Genomic DNA, 22,621 nt, shown 5'->3' with positions numbered 1-22,621 from the left:
AGAGCTTTGTTTATGCTTTTCTGTGATGTTACTTGTTGGTGTGGGCTTTGCATGTAATAAATAAACTCAATTTATAAAAAACTTAAGGCTGCTTCTAGGCCATTTAACACTTGTTACAGCCATATTGCAAAGAAGGGACTCTGCAAGAAAGCTCAGTGACCGAGTTCAGGCTTGCAGACGGCCCCCCAGAGCTGTGTGGCAAGGTTAAGGGGTCCCTGCTGTTCTCAGGCTCAAGCAGGTGAACATCTGGTTCTCTATTGGCACCCCTGAGCCAGGAGGCCCTGTCCAAGGTTGCACAGATGGCACCGGGGAGGCTGGAGAGGCTGGAGAGGTAGGAAGGGGCTGGGCCGGGCCTGCGATGGCCTTGGCCATCAAGCGGCAGAGTTTGCGCCTGGCAAGGAGCTGGCCCTTTGAAGGTGGTTTTTTTCCAGAATTGTCACCCTGTTCTTTAGGTTCCACACCCCTCCCTGAAAATCTGGCCAGGTGAGGGGACCAGCATTGCCGAGTCCCAGGTAGGCATGGTGCTATCAGAGACATAAAGTGACCAGGTCGCCCCGCCGGCCGCTGCAGGAGCCGGGATGGGACCCAGTCCGTGTGGTTCAAAATCTGTGCATGTCATTGGCCGGCTTCTCAAGCGCCTTCTTCAGTTTGATGGTTTCACGCTGAACCATCTTAAGGAAACTGGGGAAAACAAAATCAACAAATGTGAGGAAACAATAAAAGTTCTCAAGTCACACAGACAAAAACAGCAACAGAAAACAAGGCACAAACCCTGAGTCCAGAGCTCCAGCCAGGCACAGTCTGCAGCGGCGCCTGGCTCAGAGCTGACCGTGGTCGGTCCTTTCTGAGTGGGCAGTGCTGGGGGACCCTGGATGCCATGCTGCTCCTGCTGCCCTCTTGTTCAGGATGCCGCAGGAGGCTGCCCAGGCAGGTTTACAGAACTAAATACACAGCTGAACCCTGGACACCCATGTTGAACTTGGGAGGAAAATGAAAGAGATCCAGAGGCTTTAAGACTGGGCCCAACATTTTATCCCTCAGCACCCATCTCTTAGAAAAAGAGATAATCAAGCTATTTTCATAGTGCTAGTTAAAAGTTGGAAACTGTAGCAGAAAGATCGAACTACAACTTTTAAAATACATATTTATAGTTACAGGCAAAATAAAAACATCTTGATCATATCCCTGACCTGCCAACTCTTTTTCTTTTAATATTATTTATTTATTTTTGGCAGTGTTGGGTCTTAGTTGCGGCACTCGGGATCTCTCAGTGTGGCACGCAGACTTCTCTCTAGTTGTGGTGTGCAGGTTCCAGAGTGCGTGGGCTCAGTAGTTGCAGTGCACGGGCTTAGTTGCCCCGTAGCATGTGGGATCTTAGTTCCCTGACCAGGGATCAAACCTGCGTCTCCTGCATTGGAAAGCGGATTCTTTTTTTTTTTTTAATAATTTATTTTTGGCTGCTTTGGGTCTTCGTTGCTGCTCATGGGCTTTCTCTAGTTGCAACGAGCAGGCTTCTCATTGCAGTGGCTTCTCTTGTTGCGGAGCACAGGCTCTAGGTATGCGGGCTTCAGTAGTTGTGGCTCATGGGCTCAGTAGATGTGGCTCTCAGGCTCTAGAGCGCAGCCTCCGTAGTTGTGGCATACGGGCTTAGTTGCTCCGCGGCATGTGGGATCTTCCTGGACCAGGGCTGGAACCCATGTTTCCTGCATTGGCAGGTGGATTCTTTTTTTTTTAAATTATTTTTAAAGGTTTTTAAAAAAAGTTTATTTATTTATTTATTAATTTATTTATTTTTGGCTGCGTTGGGTCTTCGTTGCTACGCGTGGGCTTTCTCTAGCTGTGGCGAACGGGGGCTACTCTTCATTGCGATACGTGGGCTTCTCATTGCGGTAGCTTCTCTTATTGCAGAGCATGGGCTCTAGGCGTGCGGCTTCAGTAGTTATGGCATAAGGGCTCAGTAGTTGTGGCTCACAGGCTCTAGAGCGCAGGCTCCGTAGTTGTGGCGCACGGGCTTAGTTGCTCAGTGGCATGTGGGGTCTTCCTGGACCAGGGCTCGAACCCTTGTCCCTGCATTGGCAGGTGGATTCCTAACCACTGCGCCACCAGGGAAGTCCTGGAAGGTGGATTCTTAACCACTGGACCACCAGGGAAGTCCCCTGCCAACTTTTTTTTTTTTTTTAAATATAAATCTGATCCATTCATTCTTTCTTTCATTCTTTCTTTATTCATTTTTGGCTGTGTTGGGTCCTTGTTTCTGCTCGCGGGCTTTCTCTAGTTGCGGCGAGTGGGGGCCACTCCTCATCGCGGTGCACGGGCATCTCACTGTCGCGGCCTCTCTTGTTGTGGAGCACAGGCTGCAGATGCGCAGGCTCAGTAGTTGTGGCTCACGGGCTTTGTTGCTCCACGCCCTGCCAACTTTTTATAAAACCTCTTGGGAGAACCCCATAAATAGGCATGGCCTTCATGTGTGCCTAGAAGAAGGGAATGGCTGCTCAAAACATTCACTCACTCTCTCGGACAGCTGGGTGTTGTCGTCTCAGTGTGTTTTCACGTTGATTACTAAGCCCCATCTAGAGGGAGGTGTGGTACCGTGCTTTGGGAACCCCATATAATAATAAATCAGTTCAAGTATAGAGTAAATAGTGTCCAGGACAGTGAAAAGTCAGGAGGAATCAACGGGCCGTGAGCAGCAGTGACAGCGGTGGTGGAGCAGAGGGCAGCTCTGCAGAATCACTCATTGCACTGCGATGTGTTTGTGATTTAAAGGACACTGGAATTTTTTTTGTACGTAAGCATGTTCTTTCAATTTGTAGATTTAATATATATGTAAAGTTTTCTGAAATTACATATTGAAAAGTTTTTTAACATTTTATTCACTTTCTTTCTTCAGGAACACTGATTATGCAGACGTTAAGTATTCTTTGTCTTCCGCATGGATATTTTTCTCTCCAGTCCTCTTCATGCTTTTCCCCCACTTTGCTCACTTTTCCAGCCAGCTTTTTGTTTTCAGCTGTGCCGCTGTTTTGCATTCAGTGCTGCCTCCATTTCTGTGGTGGTTTTATCTCTTATTTATTTTACTTCTTTCCCGTGCTTGGCTGAGTCCCTTTGTTACCTTATCAGTGTTTCTTGATATCTTAGATGGGTCTGTGTTTATGGATTTCATGTGGCCCTTGGTAAATGTTGGGTGTCCTTTGTCTGTTGTATTTCCTGTCTGTTCTGTTTTTCTTCTCAGGGTGTAGACCCTGAGCTCCATCTCTGAGTGGAGGGGATTCTTCCTGAGCCAGTTGCTTGCAGCTGGATGATGGGGCAGGGCCTGCTGTGTGCAGCATGGAGGGAGCAGCCCCTCCTGGTTCCCAGTTTTGTGGTGTGTGTGTGTGTGTGTGTGTGTGCATGCGCACACAGGTGTGAGCGAGTGTGTGCCGTGGGTGTGAATGCATGTACACATGTGGGTGTAGACATGTGTGCACGCATGTGAGTGTAAAGTGCTTTGTCCCTTCATTGGCCTCAGAAGGCAGAGACCAGCAGTGGACAGTCACCCTCATCCTTCTCCTGCAGCTTGGTGGTGAAGTGTTACAAGGGGCAGTTTCTGGCTGAGTTCTGCCTCCCTCAGTTTCCACCTCTGTTTTCCTAGGGTCAGTGAGTTTTAGGGAGAAGTGGGTAGAGACATTTTTATCCTACCACCTTTATAAGTGGAAGTATTCTATCTTACATACAATATTTATTGAGATAAAATTCAGATACCATACAATTTACCCATTTAAAGTATACAGTTTATTCAGTGGTTTTGATATATTCAGAGTTTTGTGCAACCATCACCACCGTCAGTTTTATAACATTTTCCTTACCCCAGAAAGAAACCCCACGCTTTTTAGCTGCTACCCACCCTAAACTCCCCGTCCGCCTGTCTTAGGCAACTACTAATCTACTTTTTGTTCCTGTAGATTTACCTATATTCCATATAAATGGAATCATACAATATGTGGTCTTTTGTGACTGGCTTCTTTCATTTAGCATAATGTTTTCTAGGTTCATTCTCATTGTAGCTTTATCAGTACTGGATTCCTTTTTATGGCCGAATAATATTCCACTGTATGGATATATCACATTTTATTTATCCATTCATAAGTTGGTAGACATCTGAGTTGTTTTCACCTTTTGACTATTAAATACAAGTCTTTTAGTGGACACAGGATTTCATTTCTTTTGGATATATGTCTAGGAGTGGAATTGCTGGGCCAAATGGTAAACTGTTTAACTTTTGAGGACCTGCCAGACTGGTTTCCAGAGTAGCTGTACCGTCTTACATTCTCATCAGCTAGTTTTCAGATCCTTGCTAACCATTTGTTATTATCTGATGGCTTATTAATCATAGTTGTACTAGTGGATGTGAAGTGGCATCTCATTGTGCTTTTGATTTGCATTTCCCTTATGATTCATGACGTTAGTCATCTTTTCATGTGCTTATTGGCAATTTGTATTTTCTTTGTAGAAATGTCTGTGCAGATCCTTTGCCCAGCCTACCGCTGGGCTGTCATTTTATTATTGAATTGTATATATATATTCCTGATACAGATCTCTTACCAGCTATGTGATTTGCAAATATTTTCTCCAAGAAGAACAGAGCTGGAGGTATCATGCTGTGACTACAGTCACAAAGCTACAAAGCTACAGTCATCAAAACAGTATGATACTGCAACCTAAATGTCCACTGACTAATGAACGGGTAAAGAAGATGTGGTACATATATACAATGGAATATTACTCAGCCATAAAAAAGAATGAAATAATACCATTTGCAGCAACATGGGTGGATGTAGAGATTATCATACTAAGTAAAGTAGGTCAGACAGAGAAAGACAAATATCATACGATATCACTTATATGTGGAATCTAAAAAAAATGATACAAATGAACTTATTTACAAAAAGGAAACAGACTCACAAACATAGAAAACACACTTATGGTTAACAAAGGAGTAAGGGGGGTGGGGGAGGGATAAGTTAGGAGTTTGAGATTAACATATACACACTACTACATATAAAATAGATAATCAACAGGGACCTACTGTATAGCACAGGAAACTCTACTGAATATTCTGTAATAACCTATAAGGGAAAAGAGTCTGAAAAAGAATATATATATGTATAACTGAATCACCCTGAAACTAACACAACATTGTAAATCAAGTATACTCCAATAAAAAAACAAAAACAAACAAACTAACAAAAACCAGTATGGTACTGGCGCAAAAACAGACACATAGATCAGTGGAACAGAATAGAGAGCCCAGAAATAAACACACCCACTTAACGGGCAGTTAATCTAGGACATAGGAGGCAACAATATGCAATGGGGAAAAGACAGTCTCTTCAACAAGTGGTGCTGGGAAAACTGGGCAGCTACATGTAGAAGAATGAAATTAGATCATTCCCTCACACCATATACAAAAATAAACTCAAAGTGGATTAATGACCTAACTGTAAGACCAGATACTATAAAACTCCTAGAGGAAAACATAGGCAGAACACTCTTTGACATAAATTTTAGCAGTTTTTTTTTATCTTAAGGCGAAGGAAACAAAATAAAAAATAAACAAATGGGACCTAATTTAAACTTAAAAGTTTTTTTTGCACAGCAAAGGAAACCATTGACAAAACGAAAGACAAGACCTACTGAATGGGAGAAAATATTTGCAAATGATACGACCAATAAGGGGTTAATATCCAAAATATATAAACAGCTCATACAACTCAATATCAAAAAAAAAAAAACTGATTGGGAAATGGGCAGAAGACCTGAATAATCATTTTTCCAAAGAAGACATACAAATGGCCAACAGGCACATGAAAAAATGCTCAAAATCACTAATCATCAGAGAAATGCAAATCAAAACCACAATGAGATGTCACCTCATACCTGTCAGAATGGCTATCATCAAAAAGACCATAAATAACAAATGTTGGCAGGAATATGGAAAAGAGGGAACCCTCCTACACTGGGAACGTAAATTGGTGCAACCACTGTGGAAAACAGTATGGAGGTTTGTTAAAAAACTCAAAGTGTAACTGCCTTATGACCCAGCAATTCCACTCCTGGGTATATATTCGAAGAAAACGAAAAAACTAATTTGAAAAGATATTTTCACTGTTTACAATAGCCAAGATATGGAAGCAACCTAAGTGACCATCAACAGATGAATGGATAAAGAAGATGTGGTCAATATACACAGTGGAATACTACTCATAAAACAATATACAGCCAAAGGAAATGAAAACACTAGTTCAAAAGTATGCACCCCATGTTCATAGCAGCACCTAAGTGTCCGTCAGTAGATGAATGGATAAAGAAGATGTGATATGTATATCACAGTGGCATATTACTCAGCCATAACAAGAAGAATGGGTAGACTTGGAGGGTATTATATGCTAAATGAAACAAGCCAGACAGAGAAAGACAGATACTGTATGTTATCACTTATATGTGGAACCTAAAAAATAAAATGAATGAACATAACCAAACAGAAATAGGCTTGAATATACAGAGAACAAACGTGGTTACCAATGGGGAGAGGGAAGAGGGGAGGGGCAAGGTAGGGTAGGGGATTAAGAGGTACGAACCCCTAGGTATAAAATAAATAAGCTACAAGGATATATTGTACAGCACAGGGAAATTTTTTTTTTTTTTTTTTTTTTTTGCGGTATGTGGGCCTCTCACTGCTGTGGCCTCTCCCGTTGCGGAGCACAGGCTCCGGACGCGCAGGTTCAGCGGCCATGGCTCACGTGCCTTAGCCGCTCCGCGGCATGTGGGATCTTCCCGGACCAGAGCACGTGTCCCCTGCATCGGCAGGCGGACTCTCAACCACTGCGCCACCAGGGAAGCCCAGGGAAATATTTTATAATAACTTTAAATGGAGTATAATCTATCAAAATTGTGAATCATTATGTTGTACACCTAAAACTAAAATAATATTATAAATCAACTATACTTCAATTAAAAAACATTTCCCCCTTTTTGTGGGTTGTCTTTTTTACTTTCTTAATTGTATCAAATGTTTTAAATGTTGATGAAGTCCAGTTTATCTGTTTTTTCACTTGTACTTTTGATGTCATGTCAGAAGAAACCATTGCCTAATCCAGGGTCACAAAGAGTTACCCCTGTGTTTTCTCCTAAGAGTTTTATCGTTTTGCCCTTACATTTATGTTCTTGATCCATTTTGAATTAATTTTTTGCATATGGTATGAAAGAGGAGTCCAACTTTATTCGTTCGCTTCTGGATATCCAGTTGTCCTAGCACCATTTGTTGAAAAGACTGTTCTTCCCCACAGAATTATCTGGGCACTCCTGTTGGAAATCAGTTGGCCATAAATGTGAGGGTTTATTCTGGACTCTCTGCGCTATTCCATTGCTCTGTGTGTCCTTCTTTATGCCAGTGTAGTCTCACTGACAGTAGTTTTGTAGTAAGGTTTGAGACTTGTGTGAGTCCTCCACTTCTGTTTCCTTTTTCAAGGTTGTTTTGACTATTCCAGACCCCTTGCATTTCCATCTGAATGCTAGCATCAGCTTGTCACTCTGCAAGGAAGCCAGCTGGAATGTTGACAGGGATTGTGTTGAATTTGTAGATCATTTTGGGATTATTGCCATCTTCACGGCATTAGGCCTTCCAATCCATTGACATGGGATGTCTCTCCATGTACATAGGTCCCCTGCCTGTGTGTTTTGCAAGTTGGGAGCCTCTTTCTACCTGGCCCATCCTTTCAGGCTGCTTCTTGGTTCTGAGGAGAGTAGGTTAAGAACAACTACAGTGAAGTGTGAAGTGATGGTGTGAATGCTGCTGGAAAAACGTAAAGGGCAGCACCACTAAAACGGCTGTTGGCTGGCAGATGGTCACCAGGTTTGCTCAGATGTTTCTGGTCAGCTGCTGGTCAGAATTCTAAACAAGGTATAAGAAAGCGCCTTCAGCGTGTCTCTGCCCACATGGTAGGTTCCGAAGCTGCTGGTGCGGGGCTCAGCAGGTCGCCCTCTGCAGGTGTCTCCGTGAAGTGCGCAGGCCCCAACAGCCCTCTCGCCACCCGAGGAGAAGGAATCCAGGCCTTTCTTCTCCCTGCATTCTGCAGCCCATAGGGAAATAGATTTTTTAGATTGCATATTTTGGAAATTTTATAGGAAAGGTAAAACCGTAGCGCAGCCAGCGCTCTCCCCTGGATTCACACCTGAGACCGAGACGTGCTCTCTCATCATCGTGCACGTGCACAGCTCACAGACACACACCTTTTCAAGGCCTGGTTTTGCTCTTTTATGTTTTACTTAGAGGCAATATTAGGTTGACAGAGGGTTGCAAATAGAGTGTAGCATGCCCACGTGCCCTTCACGGCTGCCCCCAATGGTAACATCCTGAGTGACCACAGCACAGGTATCAAAACTAAGAAGTTAGCGCTGGCTCAGCACTTGCTGTCAGTTCTTCCTCTGATGGCCTTTCTCTGTCCCGAACCTAATCCAGGGTCCTCAGGGCATTTAGTCGTCCTGTTTCCTTAGTCTTCTATCTGCAGTGGTTGTTGGTCTTTCCTTGTCCTCTGTGATCTTGACAGATCTGATGGATGCTGGTCAGGCAGTTCCACAGATGTCCCTAACTTTGGGTCTGACCGATGCTTCTCACCGTCAGTCTGGGGTTGGGAGTTTTGGAAAGAAAACCGTGGAGGCGAGGTCCCCTTCTCATGACAGCATATCACCCGACCTGTTACTGGGGAAGTTAACCTTGATCATGTGGGGAAGGTATCATCACAATCCAAAATTGTGAATTTGCAGTTTTCCCTTTCCAGACTATTTGTCGGAAGGGAGTTGCCATGACCAGCCCACCCTCAGCGGGAGGGGGTTGAGTACCACACCACCTCCTGGAGTGAAGGCTATCAGAGAATTGAGGGGCATCTGCTAAAACCACCACGGCGATTAAGATTATTTGTGGGGAGACACTTGGAGGGCTGTGCAGAATATCCAGTCAGTCCCTAGAGCCACGGTGGTCACCTGCACAGCTGTTCCTGTGCTGTTCTCATGGTGGTTTTCCATTCCTCCCCTTCCTTCTGCGTTTATTAATCAGAATTCTTCTGTAGGGAAGCGTTTTGCCCTTCTCTCATCAAGGCCTTACTCTTTTTTTTTGAGCGTTCTAGTTTTATTTTATTTTATTCTTTTAGCCGTGCTGTGCGGCATGAGGGATCCCAACCAGGGACCGAATCCGTGCCCCCTGCATTGGGAGCGTGGAGCCTTAACCACTGGACCTCCAGGGAAGTCCCAAGGCCTTACCCTTGACAGCTGGAGGCAGCATGGAGCCCTGTATGAGAGCAGGACTCTGCGGGCCAGATCTCAGCTCTGCCACCGCCTCCCGTGGCCCATTGGGTGGTCGTGTGGGCAGGTGGCACCAGGCGCGGGAAGTGTTGAACCCTGCGTGGCCCCCAGCGAGTGTTGGTGGTCGTCACCTCGTTTACATGGAGGTTTACCTCTCAGTCCCCCAAAGCCAGCAAACAGTCAGCAGGTGGAAGTAGACGTGTCCATCCGTCTATCCCGTTGTGTTGACCGTGCCGTTTGCACTGAGTACTTAGTGCAGGTATCAGAAGCTGTTCATCCTGCAGGGCTGCTTCACCCCGTGTGAGCGATGCGGTCTCCTCCTCGAGGGCGTGGCTGGGAAGAGGCCCCGCCAAGCTCAGACCTGGCTCTGTCTGTCCTGGGAGTCTGTTCCCCACGACTGCCCCTCCCTGCCTCCCTACCTCAGGCAGTGGTTCGTTTCCATCCCCTTGGGGACTGCAGAAGGGCAGTGAACAGACTACTTTCGAAGGGCCCCCACTACAGGGCTGCCCCTGGAAAGCTGAGGTTGGCCAAGGCTGAAGGGAGTGAGCCCATTTTAGGGATGTGCAGGTAAGTGCAGGGTTGACTGAGCGAAGCCCCTAAGAAGGTCTTCTCGGCACCGGACTCTTCTCGTGTGTGGGGTGGAATGCACAGTCTAAGATGCTTCCTTTTGCTTCCTCAGCGCATCTACTATCTTTCCCTGGAATTCTACATGGGCCGCACACTACAGAACACGATGGTGAACCTGGGCCTTCAGAACGCCTGTGACGAAGCCATCTATCAGGTATGGGTCCTTGGGGACAGGATGCTAGGTGGCCTCTCGTGGGCACTGAGTCTTAATCCAGGCCCTGCAGAGGTGAGCGCTGCCATCTGGGACGGGAGAAATGGCTCGGGCGTCGGGGAGAATGGGTTGGTGGGCGACACTCCTGCTCAAGGGGAGAAAGCACAAGTGGATGGGAGCTAATGCATCGGAGGGCAAGGACTGGGTGCGTCGTGATGCCAAGGCTTGACGCTTCTAGATGTTTGCACTCCATACCCCAACCCCAGGCGGGTTTACCACATGGCAGAAATGGCTGGTATCATCCCATTTCTCTCCATTTTATTGAGCCAGTGACCCACCGCCAGCTCCCCTCCCCCCCCCAAGCCACTGGTCCTGCCGTCTAGTTATAAAATTGCCCTTTCTCCCCTACTCAGAATAAACACTGCCTGTGCCTGAGCTTCGTCTTTGACAGCTGTTCACTCAGAGGCCTCCCCCTTTCACGGTTGATTTGCAGTTTTAGGGCAGAGCTGGAATAGGCCGTGTCTGTTTACTGTGTGTGTACCCCCTCTGTGGACACTGTCTCCCTCCCGCACCGGACGCTCAGTGTAGGATTTCTAGAGTGTGAATGGGCAGCACCCCTGCCCTTTGCACGTATGTGGAAGGGTCCTCAGCAGAGTCGTTCCTTCCCCCAGCACCTGCCCCTGCCTTTGCTTTTGTTTGGTTTTGGTGTTGGGGTGGGAGGTGCTCTGGGGGCTTTGTTGGAAGCAGGGTGGTGTGAGCCTCCCGTGGCTGTCAGGCCCTGACATCACAGGGGCTCCTGTCTCCCCTCCAGGACTTAGGGGAGCCAAGCATCTGGGACAAGTAGTTTCAGTTGGCACAATAAAAACTTGGAAAAAAAATTGACTCCCCCAAATAAGAACCTTAGGCTCACAGTTATCTAAAAAGATGGAGGTTATCCTCCCAGGTGATTGGTCCTTTGAGTTTCATTTACTGACTGTGAATGTTAGAACATGTCTGTAAGGACCACAGAACAGTGGAGTTTACAGTCGTATAAAGCATTTCAGTTTTTGAAACATTTTCTCTGTATATTTCTTACAGGTAGTAAATATTTTAGGGAATGTTTATACCATAAATATGCATTATCTGTTTATAATGTTTTTAAAATATTTACTTAAAGTGGTTGTTTATTATTCCTGAAGCCAATTTTTTTTTTTTTTTTTTTTTTTTTTGGCTGCACTGCAGGCTTGTGGGATCTTAGTTCCCCGACCAAGGATTGAACCCTGGCTCTTGGCAAGGAGATCACAGAGTCTTAATCACTGGACCACCAGGGAATTCCCTGTTTATAATTTTCACTATACAAATAAGATGTTAATTATAGAAACTTAGAAAATACAAGGAGGCATATATCTTTCTAAACATTGTACATTTTTTTCCCTAAAAATGGTATTTCACTTGCCATTTAGCTTTTAATTAAGCTTGTGTTTGAGAAGTTTCCATGATGACAGAACTTGAGCATCTTCAGGCACACGTTTGCCTGGCCTTCCTTCCAGGCACAAGGCGGGTACCAGACGCTGTGGGTGGGACTGTCAGTGATACAGGGCTGGAGGCCTCCTCCCTCCAGGCTCCCCAGTTACATCACCCAGGGCTAGTTCTGGGAGCAGGTTGCACTAAAAACTAGAAATTCAGAAGAAGCCATTGTCTCCTGATTGAGCTATCAAGGACACGTTTAAAATTTTTTTATTGTAGAAAACTTTATATATGGAAATTGAGTGACTGTTACGATGAACTTCTTCCACATACCATCACCTGGCTTCACCAGTCCGCAAGCCCAAGTCCTGGCCGGTCTTGTTTTCCTTATGCCCCCACCACTCCCAGATTGTTTAGGCCAATGTCAAATATAATATTTCACTTGTAAATATTTCAATGGATATTTTTAAAGAGAGGGTCATACCATTATGACCTCTAAAATATTAACAATTCTGTAATATCAGTTTTTCAGGCAGTGTACAAATTTCTCTGATCGCCTTAAAATTTTTTTGAATAGTATGTTCAGAAACTTAGTTGCATCTATGCAACTATGAGCATAATCTATGAGCGTTTCCTCTTTTTTAATTTGTCTGCCTTGCAGTGTATTTGTTGAAACTGGGTTTGTTCTGTAGAGTGTCCCCACCTTGTGTTTAACCTGCTGCTTTGTCCAAAGGATGTCTCAGCACTTCTACTCAACACTGTACTGATGGAGCTGGGACATTTAGCCAAGAAAATGAAATAAGAGGTATCCAGATTGGAAAGGAAGAAGGGAGGCTATCTCTACTTATAGATGACATGACCTAGAAAATCCTAAGGATTCTAGTAAAAATGTATTAGTACAAATGAATGGGTTCGGCAGAGTTGCAGGATAAAGATCAATATACAGAAATCAGCTGTATTTTTATATACCTGCAATGAACAATCCTAAAATGAAATTAAGAAAACAATTCCATTTAAAATAGCATCAAAAATAATAAAATACCTAGGAACAAATTTCCAAAAGAGACACAGACTTATGTTCTGAAAACTATAAAACATTGTTGAGAGAAAGAAAACCTAAAAATGGAAAGACATCCCCTGTTAATGGCTTGGAAGACTTAATGTTAAGATTGCAGGGACTTCCCCGGTGGCGCAGCAGTTAAGAATCCACCTGCCAGTGCAGGGGACACGGATTTGATCCCTGGTCTGGGAAGATCCCACATGCCGTGGAGCAACTAAGCTCGCGAGCCACAGCTCCTGAGCCTGTGTGTCACAACTACTGAAGCCCATGTGCCCTAGAACCCAGGCACTGCACCTACTGAGCCCATGCGCCGTAACTACTGAAGCCCACGCACTCTAGGGCCCACATGCTGCAACTACTGAAGCCCGCGTGCCTAGAACCCGTGCTCTGCAACAAGAGAAGCCACCGCACCACAACGAAGATTAGCCCCCGCTCACCGCAACTAGAGAAAGCCCACGTGCAGCAACAAAGACCCACGCTGCCAAAGAAATAAAGATTGCGAGACTCCCCAGACTGATCTACAGACTCATTGCCGTCCCCAGTAAAATTCCATTTGGCTTCTTTGCAGAGATTGACAAGCTGATTTTAAAATCCAGATGCAGATGCAACAGATCAGGATTAATTAAAACATCTTGAGAAAGAAGAACAAAGTTGGAGGACTCACATTTCCAATTTCAAAACTCACTACAAAGCTACAGGTGTGGTCCTGGCATAAGGACAGACAGTTAGAGCAGTGGGATAGAATTGAGAATCAAGAAATAAACCCTCACATTTATAATTGATTTTTTTCCCAATTTAAAAAAATTGAGGTAAAATACACATAATGTAAATTTACCATCTTAATTGTTTTTAAGTGTACAGTTCAGTGGTATTAAGTACATTTATATCATTGTGACACCGTCACTACCGTCCATCTCCAGAACTCTTTCATCTTGTAAAACTGAGACTCTATATCCATTATATACTACCTCCCCATTCTCCCCTTCTCCCAGCCCTTGACCACCACCATTCTACTTTCTGTCTCTGAATTTGATACTCTGGGTACCTCACATAAGTGAAAACATACAATATTTGTCGTTCTGTGACTGGCTTAATATCTCCAGGGCTCATCTGTGTTGTAGCATATGTCAGAATCTTTTTCAGGCTGGATGAATAATAGTCCACTGTATGTATATACCACATTTTGTTTATCCATTCATCTGTCCTTGGACATTTGGATTGCTTCAACCTTTTAGCTACTGTGAATAATGCTGTTAAGCATGAGTATACAAATATCTCTTCAAAGCCCTGCTTTCAGTTCTTCTGTGTGTATATATAGAAGTGGGATTGCTGGGTCATAAGGTGATTCTGTTTCGCTTTTTGAGGGACCACCATACTGTCTTCCAGAGCAGCTGCACCCCTTTATATTCTCACTAACAGTGTAAAATGTTCCAGTTTCTCCACATCCTCACAAACACTTATCATTTTATTTATTTCTTTTTTTTTAATAGTAGCCATTCTAATGGGTGTGAGGTGATATCTCATTGTGATTTTAATTAACATTTCCTTAAAGATTAGTGATGTTGAGTGTCTTTTCACGTGCTTATTGGCCATCTATATGTCTTCTTTTGGAGAAATGTCTATTCAAGTACTTTGTTCATTATTGAACTGGGTTGCTTGGTGTTTTTATTGTTGAGTTTTAGGAGTTCTCTATCTATTCTGTATATTAATCCCTTATCAGATATGTAGTTTGTGCAGATATTTTCTCCGATTCTGTGGGCTGCCTTTTCACTCTTGTTGATAATGTCTTTTTTAAAAAAAATATTTAATATTTATTTAGGGACTTCCCTGGTGGTCCAGTGGGTAAGACTCTGCACTCCCAATGCAGGGGGCCTGGGTTCTATCCCTGGTCGGGGAACTAAATTCTTCATGCATGATGCAACTAAGAGTCTGCATGCTGCAACTAAAAAGATCCTGCATGCTGGAACTAAAGATCCCTCATGCCACAGTGAAGATCCCTCGTGCCACAACTAAGACCCGGCACAGCCAAAATAAATTAATTAATTAATTTTAAAAATGGTTAAGATAGTAGATTTTTTAAAAATTAATTATTTATTTGGCTGTGCTGGGCCTTAGGTGCGGCATGTGGGATCGTTGTTGCCACGTGCAGGATCTTCGTTACAGCATGCGAGATCTTTAGTTAAGGCATGCGGCACCTAGTTCCCTGACCAGGGGTCGAACGTGGGGCCCCTGCATTAGGAGCGCGGAGTCTTAACCACTGGAACACAAGGGAAGTTGCGATAATGTCTTTTGATGCACAAAAGGTTTTAATTTTCATGAAGTCCAGTTTTATTTTGTTGCCTGTGCTTTTTTTTTTAATAAAAATTTTTTCATTATTATTATATTTATTTTTTTTGGCCGCACCGTGCGGCATGTGGGATCTTAGTTCCCCAACTAGGGATTGAACCCACACACCCTGCATTGGAAGCGCAGAGTCTTAACCACTGGACCGCCAGGGAAGTCCCCGTTGCCTGTGGTTTTGGTGTCATATATGGTCAACTGATTTTTTTTTAAAGGAAAAGTGTACCAAAACAATTCAATAGAGAAAGAATAAATAAACGGTGCTAAGATGCTTAGACATCTACTTGCAAATGAATGAAGTTGGATCCCTACCTCACACTACATATAAAATTAACTCAAAGTGGATCAGAGACCTAAGTGTAAGAGCTAAAAATATAAAATTCTTAGAAAAATATATACAAGTACATCTTCATGATTAGGCAATGGATTCTTAGAAATGACACCAAAAGTACAAGCAGCAAAAGAAAAAAATAGGTAAATTGGACAAAGGACATCAAAGGGCATAATGAAGAAAGTTAAAAGACAATCTACAGGGCTTCCCTGGTGGCGCAGTGGTTGAGAGTCCGCCTGCCAATGCAGGGGACACGGGTTTGTGCCCCGGTCCGGGAAGATCCCACATGCCGCGGAGCAGCTGGGCCTGTGAGCCGTGGCCGCTGAGCCTGCGCGTCTGGAGCCTGTGCTCCGCAACGGGAGAGGCCACAACAGTGAGAGGCCCGCGTATTGCAAAAAAAAAATAAAAAAATAAAAGATCTACAAAATGGGAGAAAATATTTGTAATTTATAAATCTGATAAGGGTCTAGTATCCAGAATGTATTAAGAACTCTTATATCCAGATAACAGAATGACAGACAGAAAAGTTGCCCAGCGTCATTAATCATCAGGGACATGCAAATCAAAACCACAGTGAAATGCTACTTCACACCGACTAGAATGGCTGTAATCATAAAGACAGAGAACAAGTGTTGGTGAGGATATGGAGAAACTGGAACCCTCATATGCTGCTATGTTGAGAAGCTAGTGTATTAAATTAAGAATATGCAAATTATGGCCAGCTGAAAGAGGAGGCACAAGCCACCCACGTGGGGTCGGCATCCATGCTCCCACTTTGGGGAAAGACACACCCTGGGATCACTTTGATTGAAGGTGCAGTTGCAATACACCCACATGCAGTAGGTAAAGTCACAAGACTTGTTGCTTACGGAAATGGGGGTTGGGGGGAAGAGCAGTCCTCTGTCACAGGTTGCCAGCAAGCAGGAGATAGAGAGCAGGGCAGTAAGCACTTAGTACTTACAAGGTGGTTTCAGGCCCAATTCTAAGTGGTTATTTTAAAAGGTTATTTTTTACTGGGAAAAGCAAAGTGGGAACGTGGGTTGGCAATCCTCAGCTTGAGTCCTTATCTAAATGTCCAGACTCTGAGTGTGAGCAGGGCTGTCATACTGTCAAATGCCGAGGCAGCAACTCATCATCACATCTGGTAGGAAAGTAAAACGGTGGAGCCACTTTGGAAAATAGTCTGGCAACTACTCAAAAGGTTAAGCATAGAATTACCGCGTAACCCAGCAATTCCACTCCAAGGTTTATATTGAGAAAAATGAAAACATACTTCTAGTAGCGGGGGAGGGATAAATCAGGAGTTTGGGATGAACATACACACACTACTGTACATAAGATAGATAACCAACCACGACCTACTGTATAGCACAGGGAACTCTACTCAATATTCTGTGATAACCTATATGAGGAAAGAATCTAAAAAAGAATGAATATATTTATAACTGAATCAGTTTGCTGTATAACTGAAACTAACACAACATTGTAAATCAACTATACACGAATAAATTAAAATTAAAAAAAAAGAGGGCTTCCCTGGTGGCGCAGTGGTTGAGAGTCCGTCTGCTGATGCAGGGGACACGGGTTCGTGCCCCGGTCCGGGAGGATCCCACGTGCCGCGGAGCGGCTGGGCCCGTGAGCCATGGACGCTGAGCCTGCGTGTCCGGAGCCTGTGCTCCGCAACGGGAGAGGCCACAACAGTAAGAGGCCCGCGTACCGCAAAAAAAAAAAAAAAAAAGAAAGCATACATCTATACAAAAAATTGTACATGAATGTTCATAGCAGCATTATTCATAATAGCCAAAAGGTGAACACAACCAGGTGTCTTTCAATGTGGCATGGCCATACAGCGGACTACTACACTGTGATAAAAGTACTGACACAGGCTACAAGATGGATAAACCCGGACAATAGTGTTCTAATTGTAAGGAGCCAGATACAAAAGGCCGCATATTGTATGTCTCCATTTACAAGAAATGTCCAGAACAGGCAAATTTATACAGACAAAAAGTAGAAAAGTAAGGAAGGGGGAAATAGGGAGTGACTGCTACTGAGTAGGGGGTTTCTTTCTGGGGGGATGAAGTTCTAAAACTGGATAGTGGTGATAGTTGTACAGCTTTGTGAATATGCTAAAAACCATCAACTTGTTCGCTTTTGTGGTCTGTGGGTTATGACTCAATAAGAAAAAATCAGGTTGTTAAGAGAGCTCTGTTGTGTTCAGTTTCCATCTTTGTTTCCGAAGCCCACTTTAGGAAGGTTTTTTTTTTCCCCTTTATTATTATTTATTTATTTATTTGGTTGCGCCGGGTCTTAATTTTGGCTGGCAGCCTCCTTAGTTGTGGCATGCAAACTCTTAGTTGTGACATGCAAACCCTTAGTTACAGCATGCATGTGGGGTCTAGTTCCCTGACCAGGGATCTAACCCGGGACCCCTGCATTGGGAGTGCAGACTCTTCACCACTGCTCCACCAGGGAAGTCCCAGGAAGGTTTTAGACTTTGTGTCAATTAGCTACTTCTGTGCCTCTTCTGAATGCTCTCAAAGTCAAGGCAAAATTTGCCTTCCTAGGCTGAGTTGTGCCTACAACATTCCAGGTAAAAACATAAAGGAACAAAACATCTTGCCCACATGCACCCTGGGCCTGTCTTCCTTGAGTGTCTGGTCTCTGAGCTAAGAGACGTGTCAGGAGTAAGAGGTTCCAGCGTCAGGTTTGGAAAATGTGGCAGTTAAACACGTTTCTTAATGTTGAGCTGGTAACGTGTTATTAGGTACATCCTATAACCCCCACACACCCAACATATTTTGGTGGAACACACTCTTTGAAATTGCTGTAGGAGTCAGTATTTTGAAATTTCAAATTGGAAATTTGGAAGTCAGTGTTTTGAAATCTTAATCAGATTGTTGTATGTGTTAATACCACTTGATTTAATAGATACTAAATCATTTCTTTATGACTAATGTTTTTAATTTTCTCACAACTTAGCTTCCACCCTTTGCAGTTTGTCAGATCCTCAAAGTGTGGTCTGGAGACCCCCGGGGTCCCTGAGACCTTTTCAAGGGGTCCTCTGAGTCAGAACTATTTATTCTTATTCGCACGAGTCTATATACGGTAGGCTTTCCAGGGGCTCTATGGGTGTGAGATCTTAACAGATTGAATGCCATTAAAGAGATTTATAAAAATGTAGAACACTGCCACCCTTTTCATTATTTTTTTTGGTTGTTTTTAAAAATGTAGTTATTTTCCATTACTTCAAAAAATTATACTTCAAAAAATTTCTCCATTTTAATTTCTAATTTGATAAATACTGATAGATATAATCTCAATAAACAGTAACTCTTTAGGTCTTCCTGAAATCAAAAAGTTTAGAAGCCACTGATCAAGGTAATTAATGAGGGAATTCCCTGGCGGTCCAGTTAGGACTCTGTGCTTTCATTGTGGAGGGTGAGGGTTCAGTCCCTGTTCGGGGAACTAAGATCCCACAAGCCATGTGGCGTGGCCAAAAAAAAAAAAAAAAAGTAATTAATAAGCAATTTGTCAAGTTTAATACACTAAAGCCAGATTAATGGCTTTATCTCAATTATCCTAATTGAGAGCCTTAAGATCTGCATTCTTTTATTTATTTGTTTGTTTATTTATTTTTGGCTGCGGTGGGTCTTCATTGCTGCGCTGGCATTCTCTCGTTGTGCTGAGCGGGGGCTACTCTTCATTGCGGTGCTTGGGCTACTCATTGCAGTGGCTTCTCTTGTTGCAGAACATGGGCTCTAGGCGTGCAGGCTTCAGTAGTTGTGACACGCAGGCTCCGTAGTTGTGGCGCACGGGCTTAGTTGCTCCGTAGCATGTGGGATCTTCCCAGACCAGGGCTCGAACCTGTGTCCCCTGTGTTGGCAGACGGATTCTTAATCACTGCGCCACCAGGGAAGCCCCAAGATCTGCATTTTTGAATGGTTTTAAATCAGGTGCTTTCTCTCATGTTTAACCTACCATATCTGTTTCACAAGATTGTTTGAATGCAGTTGGAATAGATAGGAAAAGTGCTTTTAGGTTTTGGCTTTAAAAGATGTCATGTAGGGCCTCCCCAGTGGCGCAGTGGTTGAGAGTCTGCCTGCCGATGCAGGGGACACGGGTTCGTGCCCAGGTCTGGGAAGATCCCAAATGCCGCGGAGCAGCTGGGCCCGTGAGCCATGGCCGCTGAGCCTGCGCGTCCGGAGCCTGTGCTCCTCAACGGGAGAGGCCACAACAGTGAGACGCCCGCGTACTGCAAAAAAAAAAAAAAAAAGATGTCATGTAAATATCATTAGACTGTGGGAAAGTAGAGAGTTACTAAAAGCATTGGCTTCTTTTTAGGATACGTGTTATAATCTGTCCACTGTAAGTAGGTTAATAACGTGGCAGTCAGTATCTCTGGCTATTAAACCACGTCTCATTTGGACTGTTAATTCTTAAGTCATTCGGCAGCTTTTGAAATACCTGGAAGCTTTCATTTTCATGCATTGATTATACACCAGATTTTTTAAAAATTGAAGTATACTTGGTTTATAATGTTGTGTTAGTTTCAGGTGTACAGCAAAGTGACTCAGTTTTATTTTTTTTCAATTATTTTCCATTATAGGTTATTACAAGATATTGAATATAGTTCCTTGTGCTACACAGTAAATCCTTGTTGTTTATTTTATATATGGTAGCGTGCATCTGTTAATCCCATACTCCTAATTTATCCCTCCCCACTTTCCCCTTTGATAACCATAAGTTTGTTTTCTATTTCTGTGAGTCTGTTCCTGTTTTATAAATATGTTCATTTGTACTATTTTTTAGATTCCATGTATAAGTGATATCATATAATAGTTGTCTTTCTCTGTCTGGCTTACTTCACTTAGTATGATAATCTCTGGGTCCATCCATGTTGCTGCAAATGGCATTATTTCATTCTTTTTTATGGCTGAGTAATATTCCATAGTAGATTATATACCACATCTTCTTCATCTGTTGATGGACATTTAGGTTGCTTCCATGTCTTGACTGTTGTGAATAGTGTTGAAATGAACATTGGAATGCATGTGTCTTTTCCAATTAGAGTTTTTTTCAGATATATGCCCAGGAGTGGGATTGCTGGATCATATGGTGACTCTATATTTAGTTTTTTGAAGAACCTCCAGACTGTTTTCCACAGTGGCTGCACCAATTTACATTCCCACCAACAGTGTAGGAGGGTCCCCTTTCTCCGCATCCTAACACCAGATTTTAATGTTGGATTTGCAAGTCTAAAAGAAGGCAGACTCTAACCTTTGATTGATATAAGCTCATAAGATTTAAATATCTTTCTACCTATCGCTGAGGGAAAATATTAAGTAATATTAAAATGTTACCTCTGTTTTTATTCACAGCTGGGGCTAGACTTGGAAGAACTGGAGGAAATAGAAGAGGATGCCGGCCTGGGGAACGGAGGCTTGGGGAGGCTGGCAGGTAACCCCAGGCTCCTGTCCAGGACAGACCTTTCCTGACACGGTGCCTTGGTCAGAGAGCAGCACGTGGCAAGGCCAAGATCAGCCATGCTCCCAGCACTGGTCCGTGGGGATAGATTGGTCCCTCAGAGTGGATGGGACAGTGTGTCCTCTGGGTCAAAATCTTTGCCACCAGTAGGGGAAAAAAATGCAAATTATATATTCTCTTTCACACAAAGGGCGCTTCATAATTATGGTGACCAGGCTTGCCAGTATTGGGGAACTGGTGCCAGGAGGGGTTTGCAATATACCAACCACCTCCACAGCCAGTAACTGGGAGAAAGACAGAGGGCTAGAAACACACACGCACAATTTATGAATGTAGCCCAGCGTAAAGCAACTGTTCCTGCTTTACTACAGTAAACAGATTGCTCTAAAATAGCAGAGCTGTTTCTCTTGGAGCTACTGCTCCTTTGGGCCACCCTATTTGAGAATATACCCAGTTTGAAGTTTGTGGGGTTTTTTTCTGTTTTAATTATTTTCGCCAGCCTTTATGAGGGGGAAGGAGCTGGGTTAAGAACTTGGAAGTGGAAACAGCAGTCACAGTGATTTGATGTCACTGTGTCCTTCAAGGCTTTTGGGCACAGTGCTTCTGGAGCAGAGATGATCAAGTTCTGTGCTGCCCTTGTGTGTACGGGGCCCTAAAGTGATACACTTTGCATTACTGCCCCTTTTGAGAGCTGTCATTTTGTAAAGGGAACAAATGCCCTAAAATTTATCTGGGTGAGTTGTGTGTATGTGTTTATGTTTTCAGAATTTAAGTTAAATTCTTCAGAAATTATAAGCGCAGCGTATGTTTCTGTCCAACACAGCAGCACCCGGTTCTAGGTTAACCCTCGGCCAAGCGTGCCCCGCCTCCAGGGGAAAGGCCGTGTGTGCCCCACTGGCGGGTGTGGGCTCTGTGTGGCCTGCGAAGGTGAGGTCACACGCACCACGCTAAGCCGTCGCTTCCCGCTGCAGACGGCGTTACAGCGTCCAGGCTGGCAGGCAGAGGGCAGCCCCTCGGGCTTCGGTCCCCTTCGCCCTGACGGCATTCCGTTGAGCGTGGTCATCTCCCCACTTAGTCCTTGCTCAGTCAGTAAAAACTGAGGTAAAAACCCAAGCTCGAGCGAAGCTCCAGGCCGCCCGCCCTGAGGCCGGCGTGTCAGCTTGTGGGCCGTTCCCGCCCCCGCGGGTCCTCAGGCCGCGTCAGGCTGCTTCGCATCCACTCCAGGCACCTTTCCTGCCACTGGGCGGCGCCACCGGCCTTCCCCCTGGACTCGTCTGGGCCCCGCTGCTTCCACGGCTCCCCTCGCCGTGCAGACCCGGGACACCCCCAGCCTGCGGTAGCTCGTGTGCGGCGTCCCTCCCGCGAGAATGATTTCCTCAGAGCGAGAGCCCAGGCCTTAGTTTGTGGGTCTTCTTGCTCCTCAGCAGAGGGCCTGACACCCCCAGGTCTGTGCATGTTTGGTAAATTGGCATGTGTCTTATGTGCTGGTGTTTCGTCGTTAAAATTTTGTGTTCTTTTTAATCCACAAGTTTAATGATGCTGCCTTCTGAATCTTTATTCAAATCATGGTGGTTTGCTTTCAAGACGTTTTGATCAGAGCAAGGGCTCCATTTGGCGGCCCCTTCCGGGGGCCCTGGTGGCACTTTGGCACCTGGGTATTTGGTGCTGTGGGTGCTGAAATGTACATTTGCAGGCCCCACTTCTGTGCCCTCTTTACCAGTATGTGGGCAGATGTTTTGTGATGTTGCTTGGATTTCAAGTAGAACGTGCGAGGGTGGGGAGGCCTGCAGCCTGAGTGAGGGTCCCTAGGAGAACGTTGGCAGGAGGGGACAGTGTGTTGAGA

General features: G+C 44.4%; 1 protein-coding gene and 1 long non-coding RNA gene across 2 annotated transcripts in view; both read left to right on the top strand.

Annotated features, from left to right (window-relative positions):
• The window catches only part of PYGB (glycogen phosphorylase B), a 54,334-nt gene that overhangs the window by 8,487 nt on the left and 23,226 nt on the right, over positions 1-22,621 (top strand). Inside the window, exons 2-3 of the mRNA XM_004270437.4 lie at positions 10,016-10,117; positions 20,673-20,751. Coding sequence (XP_004270485.1) covers positions 10,016-10,117; positions 20,673-20,751 — 181 coding nt within the window. The remainder of the gene's footprint in view (positions 1-10,015; positions 10,118-20,672; positions 20,752-22,621) is intronic.
• Positions 11,733-14,936, top strand: LOC125961535 (uncharacterized). The gene is made up of 2 exons (XR_007472386.1): positions 11,733-13,785; positions 14,895-14,936. It is a non-coding gene; the product is annotated as an uncharacterized LOC125961535 (long non-coding RNA).

This window comes from Orcinus orca, chromosome 16, assembly GCF_937001465.1.
Source record: "Orcinus orca chromosome 16, mOrcOrc1.1, whole genome shotgun sequence".
Taxonomy (NCBI): Eukaryota; Metazoa; Chordata; class Mammalia; order Artiodactyla; family Delphinidae; genus Orcinus; species Orcinus orca.
The sequence above is the reverse complement of the archived record's forward strand: the minus strand, read 5'-3'. Positions and strand labels throughout refer to the sequence as shown.